We start from the raw sequence: 21115 nt of genomic DNA, 5'->3' as shown, positions 1-21115 counted from the left end.
ATATTCACCTATCTAGTCATCATTGTTATTTTTTAAAGCTACATAATTTTTTTTCTTATCCTTTATTTTCTTATCCATGTCAGGAAAATGACCAAATATGCTAAAATTTCCCGGAATCAATATGTAAGATCAAGTGTATTGCTTGAAATGTTGGAATGGAAACTAGTTAGAGAAAAAGTCAGCATCGATAGATGTAATATGAATGCATATACACAAGTGAGAACTCTTACGGCGATTTTTCGCATTTGCCACTTCTTGCTTATCACCAGAACGAGTTTGAGGAAACATAAATTATCAGGAGTATAGCAAATTACGTCACGTCTATTTCGTTTAATTTTGTCCCGTAGAGTGGAGTAGGTTTGGACACCTTATTTTAAATGAAAAAGCAAGTGAGGGGAAGTAAGTTGCGCGGCTGATATGCATTTCAGGTTCTCGGACATTCAATTCATATAAGATCATGTATTCCTGTTATGCGTATCCTTTCCTGTAGGTTCCAATATTTTCCGAAAAAAAATACCTTATTAGGCAGAAATAATATTTCAGGGTCTGATGTCATGATAAGAGTATTGCATCGGTCGTTTGTCCACACTTTTATCTAAACACGGTTAAACCAAAGACACTTGTCTTATGTAACTCAATCATCGCTATTTTTTCTGCGATTTTTTCCTGCCTCCAACTTGCTGGGATTCCAATTGATGTGTATATTTCCATAGATATACATTTGCACAGAACATTTCCGCTTATCACGACAAGTTTGTCTCATTTAGGAATATTCTTTTTTTTTGCGGAAACGCGCTCGAATCGATTTTCAAAGACGGGAGGCCAATTCGACAAAAGCTCATCTTAGTAACATGCGAACGATAACGCGCGTTAAAAGAGAATGGAAATTTGTCACGACTTCCTTCTTAATTCTGCTTTTCCTAATCATCTCCCTAATTCCATACTTTGCATCAATTCTTGTTGAGGCGGACTGTTCTGGTTGTCGCGGTCAGAAATGGCTTATTGCGCTAAGAGAATCTTCAGTGGTATTCTTATTTCTAAATTCAACTGTGAACCCGTTATTGACAACATTTCGGATCAACGAGTTGAAAATTTCCTTAATAATTGTCATCCGCGTGCAAAGACAGGAAGATGTAAGTAGTTTTGGAAGTTCTGTCCAACAGAAAACTATGAGGAATACAGCCTCCGTTTAACTGGCTTAACTCTACACTGCTCTAAAGAGCCTATGAACAAGCCAAACAAAGGATTCCTCTCAAGTTGCAGAAATAGAACAAGAATAGAATAAGAAAATTATGAATTTTTTCGTCTTTAGAGAACTAAGTTACGCCAATTCTCCACCTCGACTGTTCTATGCACAACTTTATTTGGCAAGCTAGCCAAGGTATCATTAGGCTCATAACGTACATGACAGTAGCATGTCACCTGTTCGCAGTTCCGATTTTTTGATTGGATATCATTACTCTATAAGCTCGATCATGCAGAACTTGTTTGTAAACAAGGCCACATGCTACGTTTTTATGGAATTAGAGCTGAGGTTTTGCTGAAATTAACTAAGGAGTATAAACCTGAAATTCTGCATGAAATGAAACACTGGAAAACGACCCAGCGAGCAGCTAGATGGACTGATGGTAATTTTTGTTATTTGTGTCCCGTGAGATCTGTATCACCTGAGAATATCCTCAATATGCTTTTACTTACGAAGGTACTTATGGCTGACGTTATATAAACTGCCATAATCATTCAGTCCAGCGTAATTTCAATACTAAAGAAGCAAAAACTCTTTAAAATGATGAAAACGCGGTTACTTCGTACTTCTACGGAAAATCGAACGTAACGAAGGAAAATGATACTTCTCTGACAATCCAATTGCAAAATACTTAAGAATTATAAATTTTTTGCAAACAGAACAGTCGAGGACGAAGTCGAGGACGAAAATTGTTGAATATTATTTCTTTCTGTCGGTCTTTCACCTTAAGACCCGCACTATTTATCAAAATAAAATTTGCCCGATCCGCTTACAAGGCTCTGTTATATTCAAGTAGTTCCCCTCTGTTGGAGACGACTGATTCACCCTCCGACGCCTGACCTCGCTGTCAAATGTTCCACCATTTCAGGTACAGGGATCTAGTTGGCATTATTATAATATTGTGACATTGATCCTGTTTATTGAAAAGGCAGTGTTTTGAAGGCATCTTGTGTACTTGAAGATGAGAGCATGGCGCAGATGGGAAATATTTCAATCTTTGCCATTCGTCTAAGAGTGGCTCAAAATATATTTAATTTCTATCTTAGCACCTGCTTTAATTGGAGACTTATCAGCTTAACATACGTTAGCCTTATCATTTGCGGTAGGCAGTCAAATATAATAAAAGTTGGAATGAACGTTTTATTCAACCTGCCTAATAAAAACGTTGGTCGATGCAATATTTTGCACAGAGTTTTAATAAAAATACAAGGAGTATACTACCAAGAGCTCAACATCGCAACATTTAAAGCGTTCATTTTTTTTTGGTAAAACCTGCTTGTGGATTAGTGAATTGTTTACCAAATAAATAAACCAAAAGGCCGCATATTCGTGGTCTTAAAAGTCATGACATAAATTCAGCGTCTTTCCTGAACCCTAGAGGAAGAAAATTAAAAGCAGGTGTAATATCACAAATACTTAGTAGTCACACGGCGTCGCAATTCTCTACGACGTGTGGCATTTTCCGTCAAGTGAGAGATGTCTTATTGCGACTCAAGGAATGTAATAACGCAGCTACCCTTCCTCATTACTGCGTATTTGCCCTTGGAAATGAATAGGCTAAAACTAATTAGTATACTATCATCTAACAGGTAATTAGATAAATATTACCTTGTATCCAAAATCTCACGACATAATCTAAATTATCAAATACTGCCAATCTTAAATTTACTGGACTCACTCTTGTTGGAGAGTTTCAATGGGTTACGGCTAACGGTTTAAATTCGACAATTTTACAGCTAATATTTTTTTCCGTTGCGATTAAAGGGGAAAAAATAACGGATAGGTTTGTTATGACTCACGGTTAAAATTTTGTTGGTTTTTACGCCTAACGGCCAAATTACTATGCCGTTCTACGGTAAGCGATTGACCCCATTGAGACCTTAACTTTTGTATGTACGTTCACGAATGTGTAATGAATTTCTATGTTTTTTTTTTTTTTTTTTTTTAACATCTGAAGGACGCTATAAATTAACATTGGCTTTAAAACAACCACAACACAAACATAATAGCTGGCAAACCCTATAGTTTTAGCGTCGGTGGAAACACACTACTTTGACAGACTTTTTCAGTTCGTTAATACGAAAGGTTGTGAGGCAAGGATTGACTAAAGAGTTGAATAACAAGAATACGACTGAGGATTCTTTGAGTACAAATAGCCACTTTTGTTCACGACAAGCGAGACAGTTTGCCTCCAGAATAACTGTCATGAAATAAGGTACAAGTGATAATATTAGAAAGAGCAAAATTAACAACGATGTTATGGCAATTTTCCGTTCATTTTTGGCGTTGTCGACCCTACGCATGACGCGGAGTGCTGGTTCACCAGGCATTCTGTGTTCTCTTAGAATACCAACCCGAGAACGTTTTCGTAGAATCATGAATATTCCGGCATAACACACAGAAGTCGTTGCCAGAGGAAATGTCGTATGCAGATGTATATCTATTGACACATAGGTAGCAATTGAGATTCCGGTAATTTGTAGCAAGGAAAACATTGTTGAGAAAGCAATAATACTCGCATTGCACAGAATAAGGTGTTTTCGCTTGACCTTGTTGCGATAGAAGAGGGGAAAAGTTACTGATATAAAGCGATCCACAGACATTGCTGTTACTAATAAGATAGAGCTGTTGACTCCTGTGTATCCCAACAATTTAACGACGTCTCCATCCTTTGGTAGCGTTTTGTCTCCAAAGGTGCAGGAAAATCGCATTACGGCTTCTCCAGTGCAAACCACACTTCCAGCAAATAAATCAGCTAAAGAAATGAAAACGAGAAATACAGCGAACGATTTTCTGAAACAGCGAAAAGGATTTTTGTACAACGCAATCAGAACGAAGATGTTTGGGACTGATATCAAAACCGAAAGCAAAATGAAAGAAATTCCAGTCCCAAGACAAAGAGACTTTTCGAATTCCCGATCCATAGAAAAGAAAATGCTTCCTTCCTTCTCTGCTGCTGTAGCGTAGTGGTAAGAGCGTCACAATTATCATGAAGTAATTAACAAATGCCTCCTCTTTCTTTCACTTTGTTTGCCTTAAACATGCCTGCGGGATATTGCTGAAGTTATTGAATTCATAACGACTAAATTTCACCTGCCATTGACGTATGAACAAGCGCAGAAGATTCCCAAACCTGTTAATTAAGAAAAAAAAAAAGAAAAAAAGACACACACACGCACATGAATAAGATAGGATCAAATACTGCTGTTGATTGGTGAAATAACTTGCATCTTTTTCAGAGTGTCCATTCCTATTAGTTAACTAATTTATTCCTTTTTCTCGTCACCATATTCCCACCAATGGCGTAGCTCCACTTTCTGCATATAAATCCACACACAACCCACAATTCCTCTAATCCATTAAAGCATTAATTGAGTCAAGTTCAACTACTGATGACAGTAAACTGTTCCATGTGTCGATATGTCTGTGCCAAAAACAGTACTTAAAGATGTCTGTACGGCTAAATGGTTTATATAGTTTAAACTGATGACTTTTTCTTGATTGCCTGTTACTGAAGGATATGTAATTATTACAGAAGCGTGTCCTTTAATGAACTTAAAAAGCTGAATCAAACTAAGAAACTCTCTGCGCTGAACTAGTGTCGCTAGTTTCAAGGATTTCAGTCGGTCTTCATACGGAGTGTCTTTACCGATGATCCATCTCGTAACGTTCCTTTGCACGCATTCAAGTTTTTCAATCAGATATGCTTGGTGAGGATTCCACGCTTGACAAGCGTACTCGAGTATTGGACGGATCATGGATCTATAACCAGTAAATAGAGCCTTAGAGTGAGATCCAAATGTCCGCTTGAGTAAGTCCAATAATCTGTTCGATCTTGCAACAACAGACAGTACGTGGGCAATAGGCTTATTGCGAGCATTTCCTAAGCGATAAGGTCGACTGGGAATGCCAATACTAGTTGTGTTTTTTAGGTCTTCGAACGCATAAAGTCGGCCTTCCCTGCAAAATCCTCCTTTTCCCTCGCGGGTGAAAAATAACGACTGGCCTTTTACCATATTCCGCTACAGATTCTTCATTGTTACTCAGATAATTATTTTGATATATTGGCGACGAAAACAGGGAACACTCATATCTAACGAATCAATTTTTAACTCTGAGAGTTTTTTGAAGTTAAACAACTAATTTAGTTTTGGTGAGCCATTATCTCCCTTTATTGTTCTAAGAAACGAAAAACGTCACATATTTTATCAATAATACCTTCTAGTGCGTGGCACGTGCGGGCGAGATCTTCCACTCTGCACTACTTAGCGAGGACCGTTAGAAAAGCGAACAAAAAATATCTCTTTATGACAATCATATTACAAGTGGAGGCGTAATTGTTTCGAAGCAACTCCTGTGATGCTATTGCTCTCGACAAAACCTAATTCGAACTTTTAATATTCAAATGAAGCATTTGCTTGAAAAGTTAATTTCATACCTGCCATATTTTTACTTACGTAAAAAGGCTTACTGCGACTAAACCCGACGAAAGTAATTTGCATGACAATCATTTTCCGCAGTGTATGTCACCACTGACTAAACGGCTGATTCTTGCTAAAAGCAGAATTATCAAGCTTTGCATTTATATTGGCAAAGGATATTTTGGACCGATCTCCAGCCAATGACAATTTTCTAGGAGGTTGCATTAGGTTCAGCTTAGGTTCGAATAAATTTCTAAAATTTTGACAATTTTCTAAAAGGTTGCATTTGGTTCAGCTTAAGTTCGACTAAATTTCGGTGGAAATACCTGACCGGAAAATAATCTCTGACAATCATTTCCCGCAATGTATGTCAGCACTGCGTAAACGGCTGGTTCTTGCTAAAGGAAAAATTATCAAGCCTTGCATTTACATTGGCAAAGGATATTTCGGACCGATCTCCAGCCACTGACAATTTTTTTAAAAGATTGCATTTGGTTCAGCCTACAGGAACTAAACTCACCCAACGGAAAAACATAATGATGACGAGAAGCTGCCAGTTGTGGGGAACACTCCTGTTATCAATAACTATGTTGAGTGGGTACTAAAGCTTCTTTTAAAAGATTTTTTTCCTTTAGAATGCATCCTAAGCGCACCCCGAAGAGTCCTTCTAATGGGTACCCTTGGAAAAGTCTTTAAAAGAAAATTGAGCGCAAAAAAAGACCGGTAAAACTTAGAATAGTTTTAGATTAGCCTGTATGGCAGATGGCCACACAGTCTTTTTTTCAGGAAGCCAAGACGAATTATTTTAGGGGATGTATTTCAGGGAACCATTTTACCTTTAAAGCCTGTTCTAACTCATGGGTCTGTCATAAAAAAAAGTGAGGCTTCAGTGCAAACATGCAAATTGCGATGGGATATTTTAAGCTCGGGTTTTTTTTCCAATTTAAAGATATACAAATTCTGTAATGACTAAAAAGATAGTCGAAATTTAGGTCGCCTTTCACCTATCACCAAGTACCGAGCCTGGAAGCCTAATCATATCGTTTCAAGTCTTTGAAGTCTTGTTTTCTCCTTAAAAGTTTTTATATGAGTCAGATTTTCGTAGGTGTGTAGTTTTTCGGGAATCTGTAGACAATATCTGAGAAGCCAACGACGTCATGAGGAAATGTTCTTTAAAACCAGGGATGCCCTCATGTATTTATCAATTCGTAAGTTGCAAAACTTAGTTATGGAAAGAAGGCTCACTCTTTAATCTTAGAAGTGCTGCCTATCTTAGCAAAAAGTAATAAGATATAAAAAAAATTAAAGTAAATAGACAAAAACATGGATAAATAAATATAAATAAATTATGTCAGTGATACAAAACAAGAAAAAATGCTGAGATACATTTCACCTATATAGAAAGTTAGTTTTGTATTAACTTGTATATTCGCTTTGTATTAACTTGTATATTCGAAACCTCTGTCAGCTTCGCGGTGCTTGAAGATTTGGTTTAAACGAAATGGTGAAGCAATTACTCTACTATAATGGCAGTTTCCATGAAAATCATATTCAGCAGTTTTATGCAACAGTGGTTTAAAGTTGTTTATTTGCCCAAGAAGGTCTTGCGATACTTTTGTATTCTTCATAATTATCGTCATCATTATTTTCATATTTGGAATTCTTAAATTTTTGGTTCTGTTCCTGTTTTTGTTGTTTCAGGTTTTGCCCTGGGTAGTAAAGATTGCGATTCCAAAAAATGTAACTCAGAAAGTGAAAATGGAGGCGATCATTGTTATCCGCTCGGGAATTGCAGCAGTGGTAATTATTGCTGTTATATGAAATGCAAGGGGAAAGAGTGTAAACAGACGTGCTATACTGGAGTTGAGTTCTGTAAAATGGATCTGGAATGTGAAGGTAGCGATTGTGACCAAACCTGCGACGCTGACGAATGTAATCTGAACTGCAGCGGGAAAAATTGTAAAACACAGAAGTGTCGAGGTAAAGGAAATGTATGTGAAATGGATCTAGAATGTGACGGTCAGGATTGTGAACAAACCTGCGAGGCTAAAAAATGTAATCTGAATTGCACCGGGAAAAACTGTAAAACACAGAAGTGTCTAGATAAAGGAAATGTATGCGAAATGGATCTAGAATGTGACGGTGAGGATTGTGAACAAACTTGCGAGGCTAAAAAATGTAATCTGAATTGCACCGGGAAAAACTGTAAAACACAGAAGTGTCTAGATAAAGGAAATGTATGCGAAATGGATCTAGAATGTGACGGTGAGGATTGTGAACAAACTTGCGAGGCTAAAAAATGTAATCTGAACTGTACCGGGAAAAACTGTAAAACTCAAAAGTGCCAAGGTAAAGGAGATGTATGTGAAATGCATCTAGAATGTAACAGCCAGGATTGTGAACAAATCTGCGATGCCAAAGTATGTAACCTGACCTGCAGCGGGAGAAAATGTAAAACACAAAGTTGCACAGATGACGTACAGGTGTGCAATACGCATTTTAACGCTAACGTTTGTACACAGATGTGTGACGGTCACTCCATCACTTCAGATTCATACACGTCGAATATCGTTACATCTATTGCGGCTTCAACAATTCGAGTATTCGCAACTAAAATTTCAACAGGACATGGAACAGAAGCTTACAGTGAGTACAATAATAATTTGAATACTTAAAACCATCTTTTTTTTTATTTAACGAAAAAGTGACTAAGATTCTGAAAAAGAAAAAGAAAATATTTTCTTTCAAAATTCGTCGCACCTTACCATAGCGTCAAGTTTATTTTAACAATTAAATGGTCTTTAACATTCAGCTCGATTGCAATCAATGTCGCAGTCACCTTTAGCATTAATCTCACCGTTACCATCACCTTCATCACACCCACCATCAGCAGCAATATTACCAGCATGGACATCAACATCGACATCAGCACTATTGCCATCATCATCAAAGCCAGTAGCAACATCAGCATCAGCATCAGCACCAGGGTTATTATCAGCAGCATCATTGGAAGCAATATCAACAGCAGTGGTATCAGAATCTTTATCAGCACTGTCACCATCATCATCAAAGTCAAAAGCAACATCACGATTATCATCAGCAACATCGTCGGAGGCAGCATCAGTAGCAGCATCAGCATCATCACCATTATTACCATCGTCATTTGAAACATCGGCAGCAGGATCATCGTCGTCTCCGTCTCTACGGACACCTCTGTCATCGACATTAGAAATTATTAAGAGTCTGGTGAGCAAATTATTTCTCTCAAGCTTTTTATTTACAACATTGTTGCTCGCCAACTTTACTGTCTTTCTTTATCTCAGGCAAACGATTCTGTTTCCAAACTAAAAGGCGAAGAAATCAGTAGAATCAGGCCTTTGAAGGTATGAATTTACTACTTATATTTTATGATTAAGCCACTTAGTTTATATGAAATGCACAGTGATTAGAAAGAATGAACAATGTATTGTATCAGTTTCTAAGCTTGAAAAAACTTTGAGTTCATTCGAACAAGAGCAAACAAGACTGTACCATTATCGTCATCGTCATCATTATCATCGTCGTTATTATAGTTATTATGACAGTATCATCGTCACTATCTATATCATTTCCATTTCTAAGATATGAACTGGCATGAGTGAAAAAAAAGTGATTCCCGAAAAAGATAATTCCGATTTCTTGGACCAGTTTTTGGACTCTTCTTTAGCACATGCACATCCTATTCACCATTTGGCCATTTTGCTGGATTTATTTCTTTTACCTATTTTTGGTCTAATTCATTTCTTTCTCAATTTTTTTTCGTAATCTAAGTAGGAGTAGACGAAATATGGGCCTTTCTAGCATGCTGAATGCGTTGCCGTTAACTCAAACTGTTTTGTTCAAATGTTCGACCGCGATCAAGGGTTCTGCGGCTCAATACTCATAGGACACTCAAATATCGTGTTTGACTCACATGGATCCAAAATTTTAGCATCTTACTTTAACAGAAATACGTTATGTGATTACAGGAGGCTGTATGGATTTTTGAAGACTTCATCACCAGGCTCCAAATCCTCCAAAAACCTCTTGCCGAAGAAGAATTCAAAATAATAAGAAATTCCATCTTTAAGGTGGCAGTCGCCTTGGAGGAATTCGCCCTTAATTATGGCAAACACCAAATGACTGGAGCGAATTCTTCAGTGGAGATAAACAGCCGAAAACTAGGTGAGTCAGAGCATGATTATTCGTTCGGATTTGAAATAATCTATTACTTGTTTAGTGACCGACACATTGACCGATGACATAACGGTTGCTTTCATGATTTAATTTTTTTTTGCATGGGACCTGTTGATAAGTGCTGTAGCCAGATCAAGCCGGTTCCTCCCTCCCATAGACCATTTATTTTTATCAATCATAGTGATAATGGACAATCTTTTTGGCGATTAGAATGTTGAAAAGCGTTCAAACTTCACCTCTTAGAAGACTACGTAAGGAATACATAGCTTTCAAGCAAGTATAATAATCATATTAGGATTATGACTTACTTTCGGACCAACATAGAAAAATGCTGACTATGATCACTCAAAGGCAAATCCACGGGTGGCAAGGAGAAGATGTCGACAAAGTACTCGACGATGTTTTAAGGCTATGAACTCAGCGCAAGGAAGACAGAAAATAAACCCCTCGGTGCCCTGATGAGTTTTCGGGGTAGTTTCAATTTATATTTTAATTATTACTATGATTATGATTATTATTTTGATTATTATTTCATTATTTTCAGCTTAGGTGGATTTTCAGAGACAGGATGCCATGTGGTTACATCGAAAAGCAATTCAGAAGAAACAGTTTGCAGCTGCAATCATCTGACTAATTTTGCTGTCTTACTTGACTACAACGGTATCCCAGGGGTAATGAATTGATTTTCACCTTACCTTTAGTATTGGTAATAAAATTTCATTGGATTAAGTAACGAATCCGCTGAATATTCATCTCTCTTCACAGCTCACTGTGGAAGACGAAACTATTCATGAAATTATCACCCACGTGGGATTGTGCCTTTCCATCTTCGGAATTCTTTTGACAATTATTCTATATTCCTACCTCACGTAAGTACTGTAACCATACGCTCAAAGAACCAAGTCTTTCCAAGACCTTGAATGATTTGGGGCGTAGAAGAGACAAGTTCTTAAAAAAAATATCGATAAAATTCAAAAGTTTATTGAACAAATAAAATAATAACGAATTAAGATGATTAAAATGTCATAGAGATCAATTAAGTTTATGAGCGAAAGCCGGTAGGATGTCTAAAGTAGTATAGTACAAAATTAATAGAATACCTTGTCAAATATTGCCTCGTTTTGTTTTTGTTTCTGTCTCGTCTTTGAGTTTTTGCTTTTTCTTTTGTTTGTTTGTCGGTTTTTTTTTATTGCTTGCTTGTTTCACTAGAGACGTATGGCAACCTCTGACTCAAATACGACTGAGCCTTTCTTTGTCCCTCGGAGCTGGACAAATAGTCTTTCTCGCCGGCATAAACGCTACAGAAAATACCGTAAGTGTTGTATATCTATATATGGTTTATTTGCTTTTTAGGGGCCAAACAGATTCTCTTTTAAAAATAATATGAAAAAGCTACAAAAACTTTTTTCTCTCTCGCAGGCTCTCTGTGTCCTAACAGCAGCTTTCTTGCAGTATTTCCTGATGGTAGCTTTCTGTTGGATGCTGGTGGAGGAAATTTATTTCGTCCTATTTGTTGTGAAAGTTTATAACATCGGCACCAAGATGCATATGTATCACTTCATATCATGGGGTATTGTTATTTCACTTGTTGTAAATTATTGTAAGCTGCTGAATCGGAAGTATGACTTCTCGAGTTGCACTAACTTCATTCTACTTATGTTTAGGTTTGCCCATCATCATGGTTAGCATTTCAATGAGCATCGCTGCTGGAAAAGATGGAATTGAAAGCTATAACAGTGAAAAATAGTATGAGAAACAACTTTTTTACTTTATCACTCCATTTGTTTTCACTTGGAGTTGCCTTGTTTTATTATGCTGTTGTGTTTGATTTGTGTTGTCCTCTGAAGATTATTTTCTGGAATTTAATTTTTTTTTATATACTCGTTTCCAGTTGCTGGCTGTCCTCGAGAAACAACCTGATCTGGATCTTCGTCACATTTGTAGCTGTCATTGAAGTTGTGAGTCTGCGTTGTTATTATTGTTATTATTATTATGATAATTGTCGGTAATATTATCGCTATTTCCTACACCAGGACTGCCTATTATTAAAGATTTTTATTAGTAAACCTTCACCGTCTTTCTAAAGAATATCAACTCCAATTGATATTCCCTTGTGTCTTTCCAAGTTCCATTCCTCTTGGCCTGTGTATGAACCAAGTAATAGCGTGGCGCAGCACACAGTTCTCTGCTGCTCATTATAGAGACGTCGGAGCGCGTTGGTTAGCTGAACACCGGGGTTTAATTTTCTATAAAGATTCAGAATTTTCTTTTTTCAAACGCTCGTAACAGAACGAATGACAATTTTTCTGTTTTCAGCGATACATTTCATAATCCTTATTTTTTTCAGCTCAACATTTTGATACTCGTCCGAATGATAAAGGAGATGAGCACATTAACACAACCCACGGGGGAAGACAACCATTTACAGCAGATACGGGAAGTTTTCAAATTTAACATTTATTAGATAATTGTGGTAAACTAGTTAAAATTCAGGGAGGGGGGAAAGGTAAGTAAAAACTATTTTCTGCAAAGACTCCTCGAGTAATGAAATCAAATTATTGCCGCATTTAGTCTAGCAGTATTTACCTAGATTCCATTCTCGTTCGTTTGCAACGATGAAGCAATACGATTTTTTTCCCGTGACGGAAAGAAATGGTTAATCGATCCTCGTGATATGTTGTTCTCATTATTCAGACTTGGCATTAAAACATGCGCGGTGATGATTCCACTGCTGGGTGTCACATGGCTTTTTGGTCTTTTGCTATCATCACACAAAGCTCTCGCCTACCTTTTCACCATTTTCAGCTCTACTCAGGTGAGCTTTTAATAAAAGTTAGTCTATAATTAAATTTCAGCCATCTGTTCACATACTTAAATGCTCAAACCACTCTTTTGCCTAAAAAAGTCTCTTTTGGTCAGATGATATTGCCTATTCAAAACAATTTACCTAACAGCAGACAATCTTTATTGGTTTAAGAGATATGCGACTTGCTTTAATTCATTCTTTCGCCACCTTTATTGTGGTTTCATCTCAAACAATCATACCGTTATCACCTTTCTCACCCGGATTACAAAAAGTGTAATACTGATATAATTATCTGTTTCAGGGAATCCTGATTTTCGTTCTTCATTGTGTGCGAAACAGCCAGGTATGATGAATATCAAACTGAGGATGTACATAAGACGAATTGTAAATTTGCTAGACATCATTAAAGATTTTGGCGGTTACCATTTGATACTTGGTTGCTTGTTCATCTGCAGATTAGAGAGCAATTAAAAAGGAAGATGAACATCATTTTCCCATCTGCTGTAGATCATGGAAACTCTGCGAAGAAGAGCTCTCAAGTTAATCCAAGAGATGCCAGCGAAGTGAGGGCAGTAGAAATGCAGTCCTTCAAAGAATAGCATAATACAGTATTCAGTAATCCAATTTTAACGACTTTTAGTGATACCGTTTTTCCAACTTTAAAAATAAAAAATCCACAAGGAAAAGCTCACAGGTTAATCCAAGTGATGTCGGTGATGTGTGGGCAGTTGGATAGCAGTCTTAAAATAAGTTGGAATGAAAAAAAAAAGCTTAAATAACTGGATTCACTAGAACGAAAATAAGAGTCGATTATCTAAAATCGTATCATACATTCAAGTCTCACTTGTTTAACACTAATACACATTTTACTGTATTTCCTTTAAACCACTGTTCACCAATATTTATAACGACTTAATATTGGTCCACATTTTGAGTACACAAGGTAACACTAAGCTACCTGTGAAAATACCAAATACGATCGTACTTTTGTAATAGCAGTGGTAAATGTCAAGTTTTTAATTTTTAATAAATAAATTAATTAAATCAACAGATAAAATGATAAATAATTAAAAACGAGTGAACCAGCTATACCTTTTAGTAATCTGTTATATTTGTTCTCATGACGATGCACTTTGTACCCTGTCGAGTCACTTTTGATCACTTTGGATTAAAATTGGTGTACTGAGAAGCAATGAAACAAACTTCCACTGTCCCGTAGGGAAGAATCCCTCTGAGTTTTGATCAATTCTTAGAGTAAACCATTATAAGGTGGAAGAGAGGAAGGGGTTTTAAATCCATCTTCACCACCCTCTCTTCGCCCTCACACCCCTAACCCCATCTCCCCAGGGGAAGATTCTAAGATGCCTGAGAAGTCCAACTACTCTCGAGTGAGTGTTTAAGTTGCTCTGTTATGTTTTTGTCTGTTTTTTGGTTTGTTTCTTTAAATATGAAGCCATTGCCACAAAATCTTCTGAAATGTTGAATAATCCTTCCACTGTGTGATTACAAGCTCGTTAGATATAAGTAAACGCCACTTTACGTGAGGTGCGCACGCACACGTTTGTAACGACGACCCCCCACTTCCCCCTTCTTTCGAAAGGGGAAGAGGGGGAGACCTAGAGAGACCTAGCTACGCCCACCTATTTTGTGTTCTCTCGTTGCATAAGCAAGAGGATAGATGTAATATCAGAGTTTTATGACGATTCTTTAAGGATATATTACTCAAGCAAGATATAAGTGCAGACATATATCGAGGAGCACGAAAACCTTTAATCACCATTGCTCTTAATTATTGATGCAACGGAATAGCGATGAACACAGTCGTGGTTGAGCGATACCTTTGATATCTCATTTAAGCGAAATGACCCAGATATACTTCTTGTTATTCTCTCGATATAATGATAGTATGATAAAGAATGGTCTGCATACCCCAAAAATTCCAAACTAATGTATCCAAAATGAATTAAATAAATTAAAAGATGATATTTGAGTGTCCATGGAGAAGTAACGGCAGGGAAAGTTAAGACAGCGTTATCATCTAAGTTGTAGGATTATTTTAAATTAGTAAATCATTTCAAGTAGAAACATATTTGTTCCGTGGCAGTTGGAATTTTTTAGGCGCTCTAAAAACACCAAAAGTACCATTTCAATAGCTAAGTACACAAGGAATCTTAATGGTGAGTAGGCAACCGTAAAAATGACATGAGCAATTTTTTGTCATAATTGCTACTAAATAGTTACTTTCTCGGGCTAGGGGAGTTCACAATTGTTTAATTTAATTTGTTTTTTCTCACTGCATGATTGTGGGTCGCACTCTATTTTACCGAAAGAATTACGAAATGAAATAGTTTCTTTCGATATTAATGGATTATTTTGCCATGTTTGTTTTAAGCAGGTGCAAAGAATTTAACCGAAGACAAGACGTCAAGAATTCGCATTACATTCAATTTCCTGCAAAATTTATTAGCAACAGAAGGATGATGTTCACTTAAAACAACTCATGCTAGAAAGCTCATCCTTTTAGCAGGAGACTCGTCTTGAAAGGTTTACAAAAAGGAATTCCCATTTACCTGATACTGCCAAACAGGGAAAAAGATCAGAGTTGGGGAAACATAATGCTGACAGAAAATTAACCTCACAGAGAAAAAGAAATGTTGACGAAATTTTGTCAGATATGGGGAACAGTCCTATTATCAATGACTCTGTTGAGTGAGTACAAAAGTTCTTTTTAAAACATAAATCATTGTTCACTAGATTAGTGCCACAAGCTTATTCCGAAAATCGTGACTTCTCCAGTATTCTCTGGCGAGACTCGAGCTTATTGCCCTCACAACGACAGAAAAACAATATCTCCAAGTAAAATCTTACAAACTAACACTATAAACCACACTTTTTATCGGTAAACACGCCTAATAAATCACTTGGGACGTCAGGAGAACACAGGAAAAGTTTGTAAATTAGAGGATGCTAACTTTGTAGCAGCCCAAGCAAGATCGACTTTGCAGCGCACTGGAGAATTTCATTAAGGTGCTGTGATGCAAATGCAAATGAATTTTTTTCAGCCCAAACAGGCCTTGAATTTGAAAGTGAGGTGAAAAACCGTGAAATACAACCGTCTGCGGTAGATCAATCTGCGGAGCTGCACGGAACTCATGGCAAAAATTTTCTTGTCACTTGTTATATGTTCACGGCTTATGTTATTATTTTCCTTCCAAATTTTACTTTTCCAGGACATGCAATACTTAACAAATATATCTGTGCTTCCAATGAAAACCCATGTACACGGGAATGTATCGAGGCAACGATAAATTTGATTCAGATTACTGAAAGAAACCTGTGTTCGTGAAATGTTAGAGGATTTGGGTAAAAAAAGTTTTTTTCTACCAGGCCATCATTATTAGTGCAGCAGCACGAGCGTTTATCCGCCTACAAACAAAGCTAACTAAAGGGAAGTCTTTGAGAGATCAAAGCTTTTGTTCATCGCATTTTTTTTTGTTTTTATGGCGCAAAACATCTCTTTGCGGCTGGTCCAAAAACTCTTTAAACTTGTAGGCGCCTGTTTGAAAGGAAAGTAAATTTTGACTTACGTCAGCAAGAAGCGACTAAGTGTTTTAATGTCCATTACATTAGCGGTTTGAAATACATTGACACATCTGTAGCACACAAGATGCCACCAAGTCACGAACCAAAACAAGCATACTGATAGCTGCTAATTGAATCTCATGGTGAATGATGCGATGAAAGGGCTTTAATCCGGTAAATTGATCACAGCCCTTCTTTCGCTGAGTAAATACAAGCCTTATTACATCGATTGGTTATGTTTTGTAAATGTAAAATTAGTAGTAAATGCTACAATGAAGAAATGTAGCGGGAAGCCAGCAGCCCATTCCAAGAATAGACCTGAAAATGATGTGTCAATTGGAGCTTATTCAGCTTCTTGATAACAGAACAAGTTTAAATTGAGAACAAATGAATGAATAAGTAAGATATAATGTAGAAATAATGTGTCTAACTGTGTTTTTAAATTTTATTTTAGCTTCAATACGATGCAAAAGGATTTGAAAACAATTAAACACAATGATTACAATCATGAAGTTTTAAAAATAAATTCGTCGTTGTTATCCATAATGAGTATTCTGTGTTGAGGGTCAGCAAAACAGTTTTTAGAACTGATATTTAGTATCAGAGAAACACAAAAGCTCAGTCGCCATTCTCTGAAGCTACCTCCACTGGATGTCACTGGGAAAATTCGCATAAATCTCTTGAGCGTCAAACATAAGTTAGTCGTTTGGATGAATTTGAGCTCATTTATATAATCGTTCCCTAGAGAAAAGATTGATTGTGATATACAGAAGTAAGTTTTGCACAAGGAATTTTCCCAATGAATACCGTCAGCTATAAAAATAGACGTGGTAGGTTATTCGATCAGTTTTTTTTTTTTATTAAGTACCTTCTTCCTCTAATTATTTTTAGTTTTTTAGTTTTTTTTCTTTAATTTTTAAAACGGTGTTTCCTCAAGCGGACACTAAAGTCTAGTAGAAATGAATGAGTTTCATTCCACTTAGAAAAAGCAAAAAAAAAAAAAAAAATAGAAAAAAGAAAAAAATTATAATACTTTCATTTTGCATCGATCCCATAGCTACAGCAGTATGCCACCGTTCGTCGAATTCGATAATTTTATTTTTTTCATTGAATTTTTAAATGATGGCTTCAAAACTTTAATTGATAAACTTCGGATTCAGTTAAGTTAATCTTCTAGTCCCTTGAGAAAGTTTTGAAGGGAAATTGAATCAGATACATTTCAATTCTCATTTCCATATAAATCAATTTTTTACTTTTTTTGGCGGATGTTGCATATCTAAAATCAAGCAATATTAGTACACATATGTATTTCTTTTTATCAGGTGTAAACATAATTGTTTAATTGATATTTTGAGCTCTGAATGATTGGAAGAATGATGGAATGTTCCTGAAGGGTTAACTCCCTGAAGGGTTAACTGTCCCAGGCTCGTGACAGGACAAAAAAATCTTTCTTCACGCCTCTTCCATCGAAAATACACAAAATAGAAACTCGAGGGGTTAGAGCTATGAGTTATTAATTTTTCAAAACCATATGGAGAGATAGTTAGTCATGTGAATCAATGATCTTTCCGTGTTTGATAAATTAGCCTTTAAGTAAGTTTTTAAAGGCTCCTAGCTTGCTATTTTCATTAAAATAATTACTATGCTTTAAATAAATCTGTTTCATACTGATATTCTATTTCTTCCAAAGGTATTTGGACTCTGAGATAACGGTCGTGGCTTTAGATCCAAAACCAGAAAAATTACAAGAGAATGTCATCCTAAATTTCAGAGATCTGAAGGTAAGAACACAATCAAAATCAGAATCAATAGTTTTACGTTGTGATATGTATGCCGAGTAAATGATTTTAATGTTTATATTCCGAGTACAGATTGATGAAAGAAAGAAGAAATGCATGTCTTGGAGTGGCTTAAGTGAAAGGTAACAGCTGGAATATATATTTCATCCCATTCCAGGAGTGATTGATTCTTCATTCTCAAATTATAAAGAAAAATGAAATGAATATTATACTTAAATGAGTGTTTTTCTAGGTTAGTTATTAGCCGTCAATCATTCCTCACTCGATTTTGATGAGACTTTGAAACTTTCTCAACGTTCTAAATAGGGCCTTTCAAGGTCAATCTGTTTGTTCTTTTATCAATAAAGGGCAAAATTACTGAGTGCTGATTGGTTGAGAGAGAGGGCATTTTTACTTAATCGAGGGCATTTTTAGTAATCAAGAGAGGGCATGATTACCTGTTAATGATTACCTAATCTGTTGCATAGCAACCGTTCGTTATCATGAAATTTGTTAAAAATAGACTGCGCGCGTGATTTTCCTTCGTATGAATTTTGCCCTTTATTGATAAACAAGTAATCCCATGAGACCTCGTACTATTAAGGATTAATTGCACTTGAGTTTTCAAAATTTTCCAAACTGTGGCCCTCGGAGCTGGACAAATAATCTTTCTCGCCGGCATAAACGCCACAGAAAATACGGTAAGTCTGGTGTTTATGTGTTCATGGTTTATTTGCTTTTTTGGGGCTTAAAAGATTCTTCAGAAAATAACATGAAAAACCAAGAAAAACTTATTTTTCTCTCTCGCAGGCTCTCTGTGTCCTAACTGCAGCTTTCTTGCAGTACTTCTTGATGGCAGCTTTGTGTTGGATGCTGGTGGAGGGAATTTATTTTTTCCTGTTTGTTGTGAAAGTTTATAACATCGACACCAAAATGCATATGTATCACTTCATATCATGGGGTATTTTTGCTTCGCTTGTTGTAAATTATTGTAAGCTGCTGAATCGGAATCGCCTCAGAATCGGACGTATGACTTCTCAAGTTGCACTAACTTCATTCTACTTATGTTTAGGTTCGCCCATCATCATGGTTAGCATTTCATTGAGCATCGCTGCCGGAAAAGATGGAATTAAAAGCTATACCAGTGAAAAATAGTATGAGAAACAGTAAATAATACACCTGCAGTTTCTTCTCTCTTATATATATCAATATTATTTTATTTAAATTTATCTTTTTATATACTTGTTTCCAGTTGCTGGCTGTCCTCAACAAACAACCTGATCTGGATCTTCATCACATTTGTAGCTTTCATTGAAGCTGTGAGTCTTATTAATTGACACCTCATTAACATTGTTATTACTGTTATTATTATTATTGTCGGTAATATTATTGTTATTTCATATCTATATCAGGACTGTCTATTATTAGAGATTTTCATAACTAAATATCAAACGTCTTTCAAGAGAATGCCTACTCCAATTTCCATTCCCTCGCGTATTTCCAACTTCGATTCCTCTTGGCCTACGTATGAACCAACTAATAGCGTGGCGCAGCACAGGGTTCTCTGCCGCCCATTATAGAGACGTCGGAGCGCGTTGGCTAGCTAAATACAGAGGGTTTAAATTTTATGAAGATTCAGACTTTTTTTTTCTAACGCTCGCGACAAGACGGATGACAATTTTTCTGTTGTCGGTGACGCATTTTATATTCCTTACTATTTTTCAGCTCAACATTTTGATACTCGCCCGAGTAATAAAAGAGATGAGGACATTAATCCAACCCACAGAGGAAGACAACCATACACAGCAGATACGGGAATTTTTAAATTTAACATTTATTAGATAATTGTGATAAACTAGTTAATATTCAGGAGGGATAGATAATAACTAGTTTCTACAGACTCCTCAGGTAATGTGATCAAATTGTTGCCGCATTTAGTTAAGCAGTATTTATATAGATTCCACTCTAGTTAGTCTGCGACGATGAGGCAATACGACTTTGAAAAAAAAATCCTTCACATGATTGAAAGAAACGGTTTATCGATGCTCATCATATATTGTTGCCGTTATTCAGACTTGGCATTAAAACATGCGCGGTGATGATCCCGCTGCTTGGTGTCACATGGCTTTTTGGACTTTTGTTATCATTACACAAAGCTTTTGCCTACATTTTCACCATTTTCAACTCTACTCAGGTGAGCTTTCAATAAAAATCAGTCGATAACTAAATGTTAGTCATCTGTTCACATACTTAAATGCTCAAAGTACTATTTTACCTGAGACTCTTTGACATTGGTCAGATGATATTACCTACTCAAAATAACTTACCCAACAACAGACAATCTTTATTGGTTTACAAGATATGCGACTTGCTCTAATTCATTCTTTCGCCACTTTTATTGTGGTTTCATCTCAAACGATCATACCTTTATCACCTTTCTCATCCGGACTACAAGAGGCGTAATACTGATATAATTGTCTGTTTTAGGGAATCCTGATTTTCGTTCTTCATTGTGTGCGGAACAGCCAGGTGAGATGAATATCAAACTGAGGATGTACATAGGGCGAATTGTGTATTTCCTAGACAGCAATAGAGATTTTAGCGGTTAGGATTTGATATTTGGTCGCCTGTTTATCTGCAGATTAGAGAGCGATTGAAAAGGAAGATGAACATCATTTTCCCATCTGCTGCAGATCATGGAAACTCTGCGAAGAAGAGCTCACAATTTAACCCAAGTGATGCCGGCGAAGTGAGGGCGGTAGAAATGCAGGCTTTCAAAGAATAGCACCATACAATATTCTGTCATTCAATTTAAAGGATTTTTAGTGATACCATTTTTCCAACTGTAGAAGTAAAAAGTCCACAAGGAAAAGCTCACAGGTTAATCTCAGTGATGTCGGTCATGTGTGGGTAGTTGAATAGCAGTCTTAAAATAAGTTGGAAGTTTAAAAAGAAATAGCTTAATTGATTGGATTTAATAGAACGAAAATGAAAGTCCATTATCTAAAATCGTATTATACATTCAAGTCTCACTTGTTTAACAATAATAATCATTTTACTGTATTTC

At 36.4% G+C, this 21115-nt stretch overlaps 4 protein-coding genes and 1 pseudogene across 4 annotated transcripts; 3 read left to right on the top strand and 2 right to left on the bottom strand.

Moving 5' to 3' along the window:
• The first annotated feature begins 198 nt into the window (after positions 1–198).
• LOC131795536 (uncharacterized) lies at positions 199–1193 on the top strand (annotated as a pseudogene).
• A 2080-nt stretch (positions 1194–3273) lies between these two features.
• LOC131776768 (melanocortin receptor 4-like) lies at positions 3274–4214 on the bottom strand. Its single transcript, XM_059092981.2, has one exon. The coding sequence runs from the start codon at positions 4168–4170 to the stop codon at positions 3274–3276; it is 897 nt and encodes a 298-aa protein (XP_058948964.2). The 5' UTR covers positions 4171–4214.
• Positions 4215–7193: 2979 nt separating this feature from the next.
• On the top strand, positions 7194–8342 carry LOC131798517 (uncharacterized). The gene is made up of 2 exons (XM_059116171.2): positions 7194–7284; positions 7369–8342. Exons 1-2 carry the CDS (start codon positions 7194–7196, stop codon positions 8340–8342), a joined length of 1065 nt encoding a protein of 354 aa, XP_058972154.2.
• A 126-nt stretch (positions 8343–8468) lies between these two features.
• On the bottom strand, positions 8469–9396 carry LOC136280813 (uncharacterized lipoprotein SSP0535-like). The gene is made up of 2 exons (XM_066166527.1): positions 9383–9396; positions 8469–8880 (listed from the first exon to the last, which is right to left on the bottom strand). Exons 1-2 carry the CDS (start codon positions 9394–9396, stop codon positions 8469–8471), a joined length of 426 nt encoding a protein of 141 aa, XP_066022624.1.
• Positions 9397–10259: 863 nt separating this feature from the next.
• LOC136280812 (adhesion G protein-coupled receptor L4-like) lies at positions 10260–20852 on the top strand. Its single transcript, XM_066166526.1, has 11 exons — positions 10260–10270; positions 10427–10553; positions 10648–10751; positions 11092–11194; positions 18859–19009; positions 19121–19202; positions 19301–19367; positions 19774–19858; positions 20118–20242; positions 20536–20577; positions 20690–20852. The coding sequence occupies exons 1-11, from the start codon at positions 10260–10262 to the stop codon at positions 20831–20833; spliced, it is 1041 nt and encodes a 346-aa protein (XP_066022623.1). The 3' UTR covers positions 20834–20852.
• Positions 20853–21115: the final 263 nt, after the last annotated feature.

Source organism: Pocillopora verrucosa, chromosome 5, assembly GCF_036669915.1.
Source record: "Pocillopora verrucosa isolate sample1 chromosome 5, ASM3666991v2, whole genome shotgun sequence".
NCBI classification, from domain to species: Eukaryota; Metazoa; Cnidaria; class Anthozoa; order Scleractinia; family Pocilloporidae; genus Pocillopora; species Pocillopora verrucosa.
Note: the sequence above shows the minus strand (reverse complement) of the source record. Positions and strands in the feature narration are given on the sequence as shown.

Excerpts from the sequence above, each read along its gene's own strand:
- LOC131776768 (XM_059092981.2), bottom strand. The coding sequence starts at position 4,170 with ATGGATCGGGAATTCGAAAAGTCTCTTTGTCTTGGGACTGGAATTTCT.
- LOC131798517 (XM_059116171.2), top strand. The coding sequence starts at position 7,194 with ATGGCAGTTTCCATGAAAATCATATTCAGCAGTTTTATGCAACAGTGG. Across the intron at positions 7,285-7,368 it reads GAAGGTCTTGCGATACTTTT|GTTTTGCCCTGGGTAGTAAA; the intron begins GTATTCTTCATA and ends TTGTTGTTTCAG.
- LOC136280812 (XM_066166526.1), top strand. Across the intron at positions 11,195-18,858 it reads TAAACGCTACAGAAAATACC|GCTCTCTGTGTCCTAACTGC; the intron begins GTAAGTGTTGTA and ends TCTCTCTCGCAG. Across the intron at positions 19,203-19,300 it reads AGCTATACCAGTGAAAAATA|TTGCTGGCTGTCCTCAACAA; the intron begins GTATGAGAAACA and ends ACTTGTTTCCAG.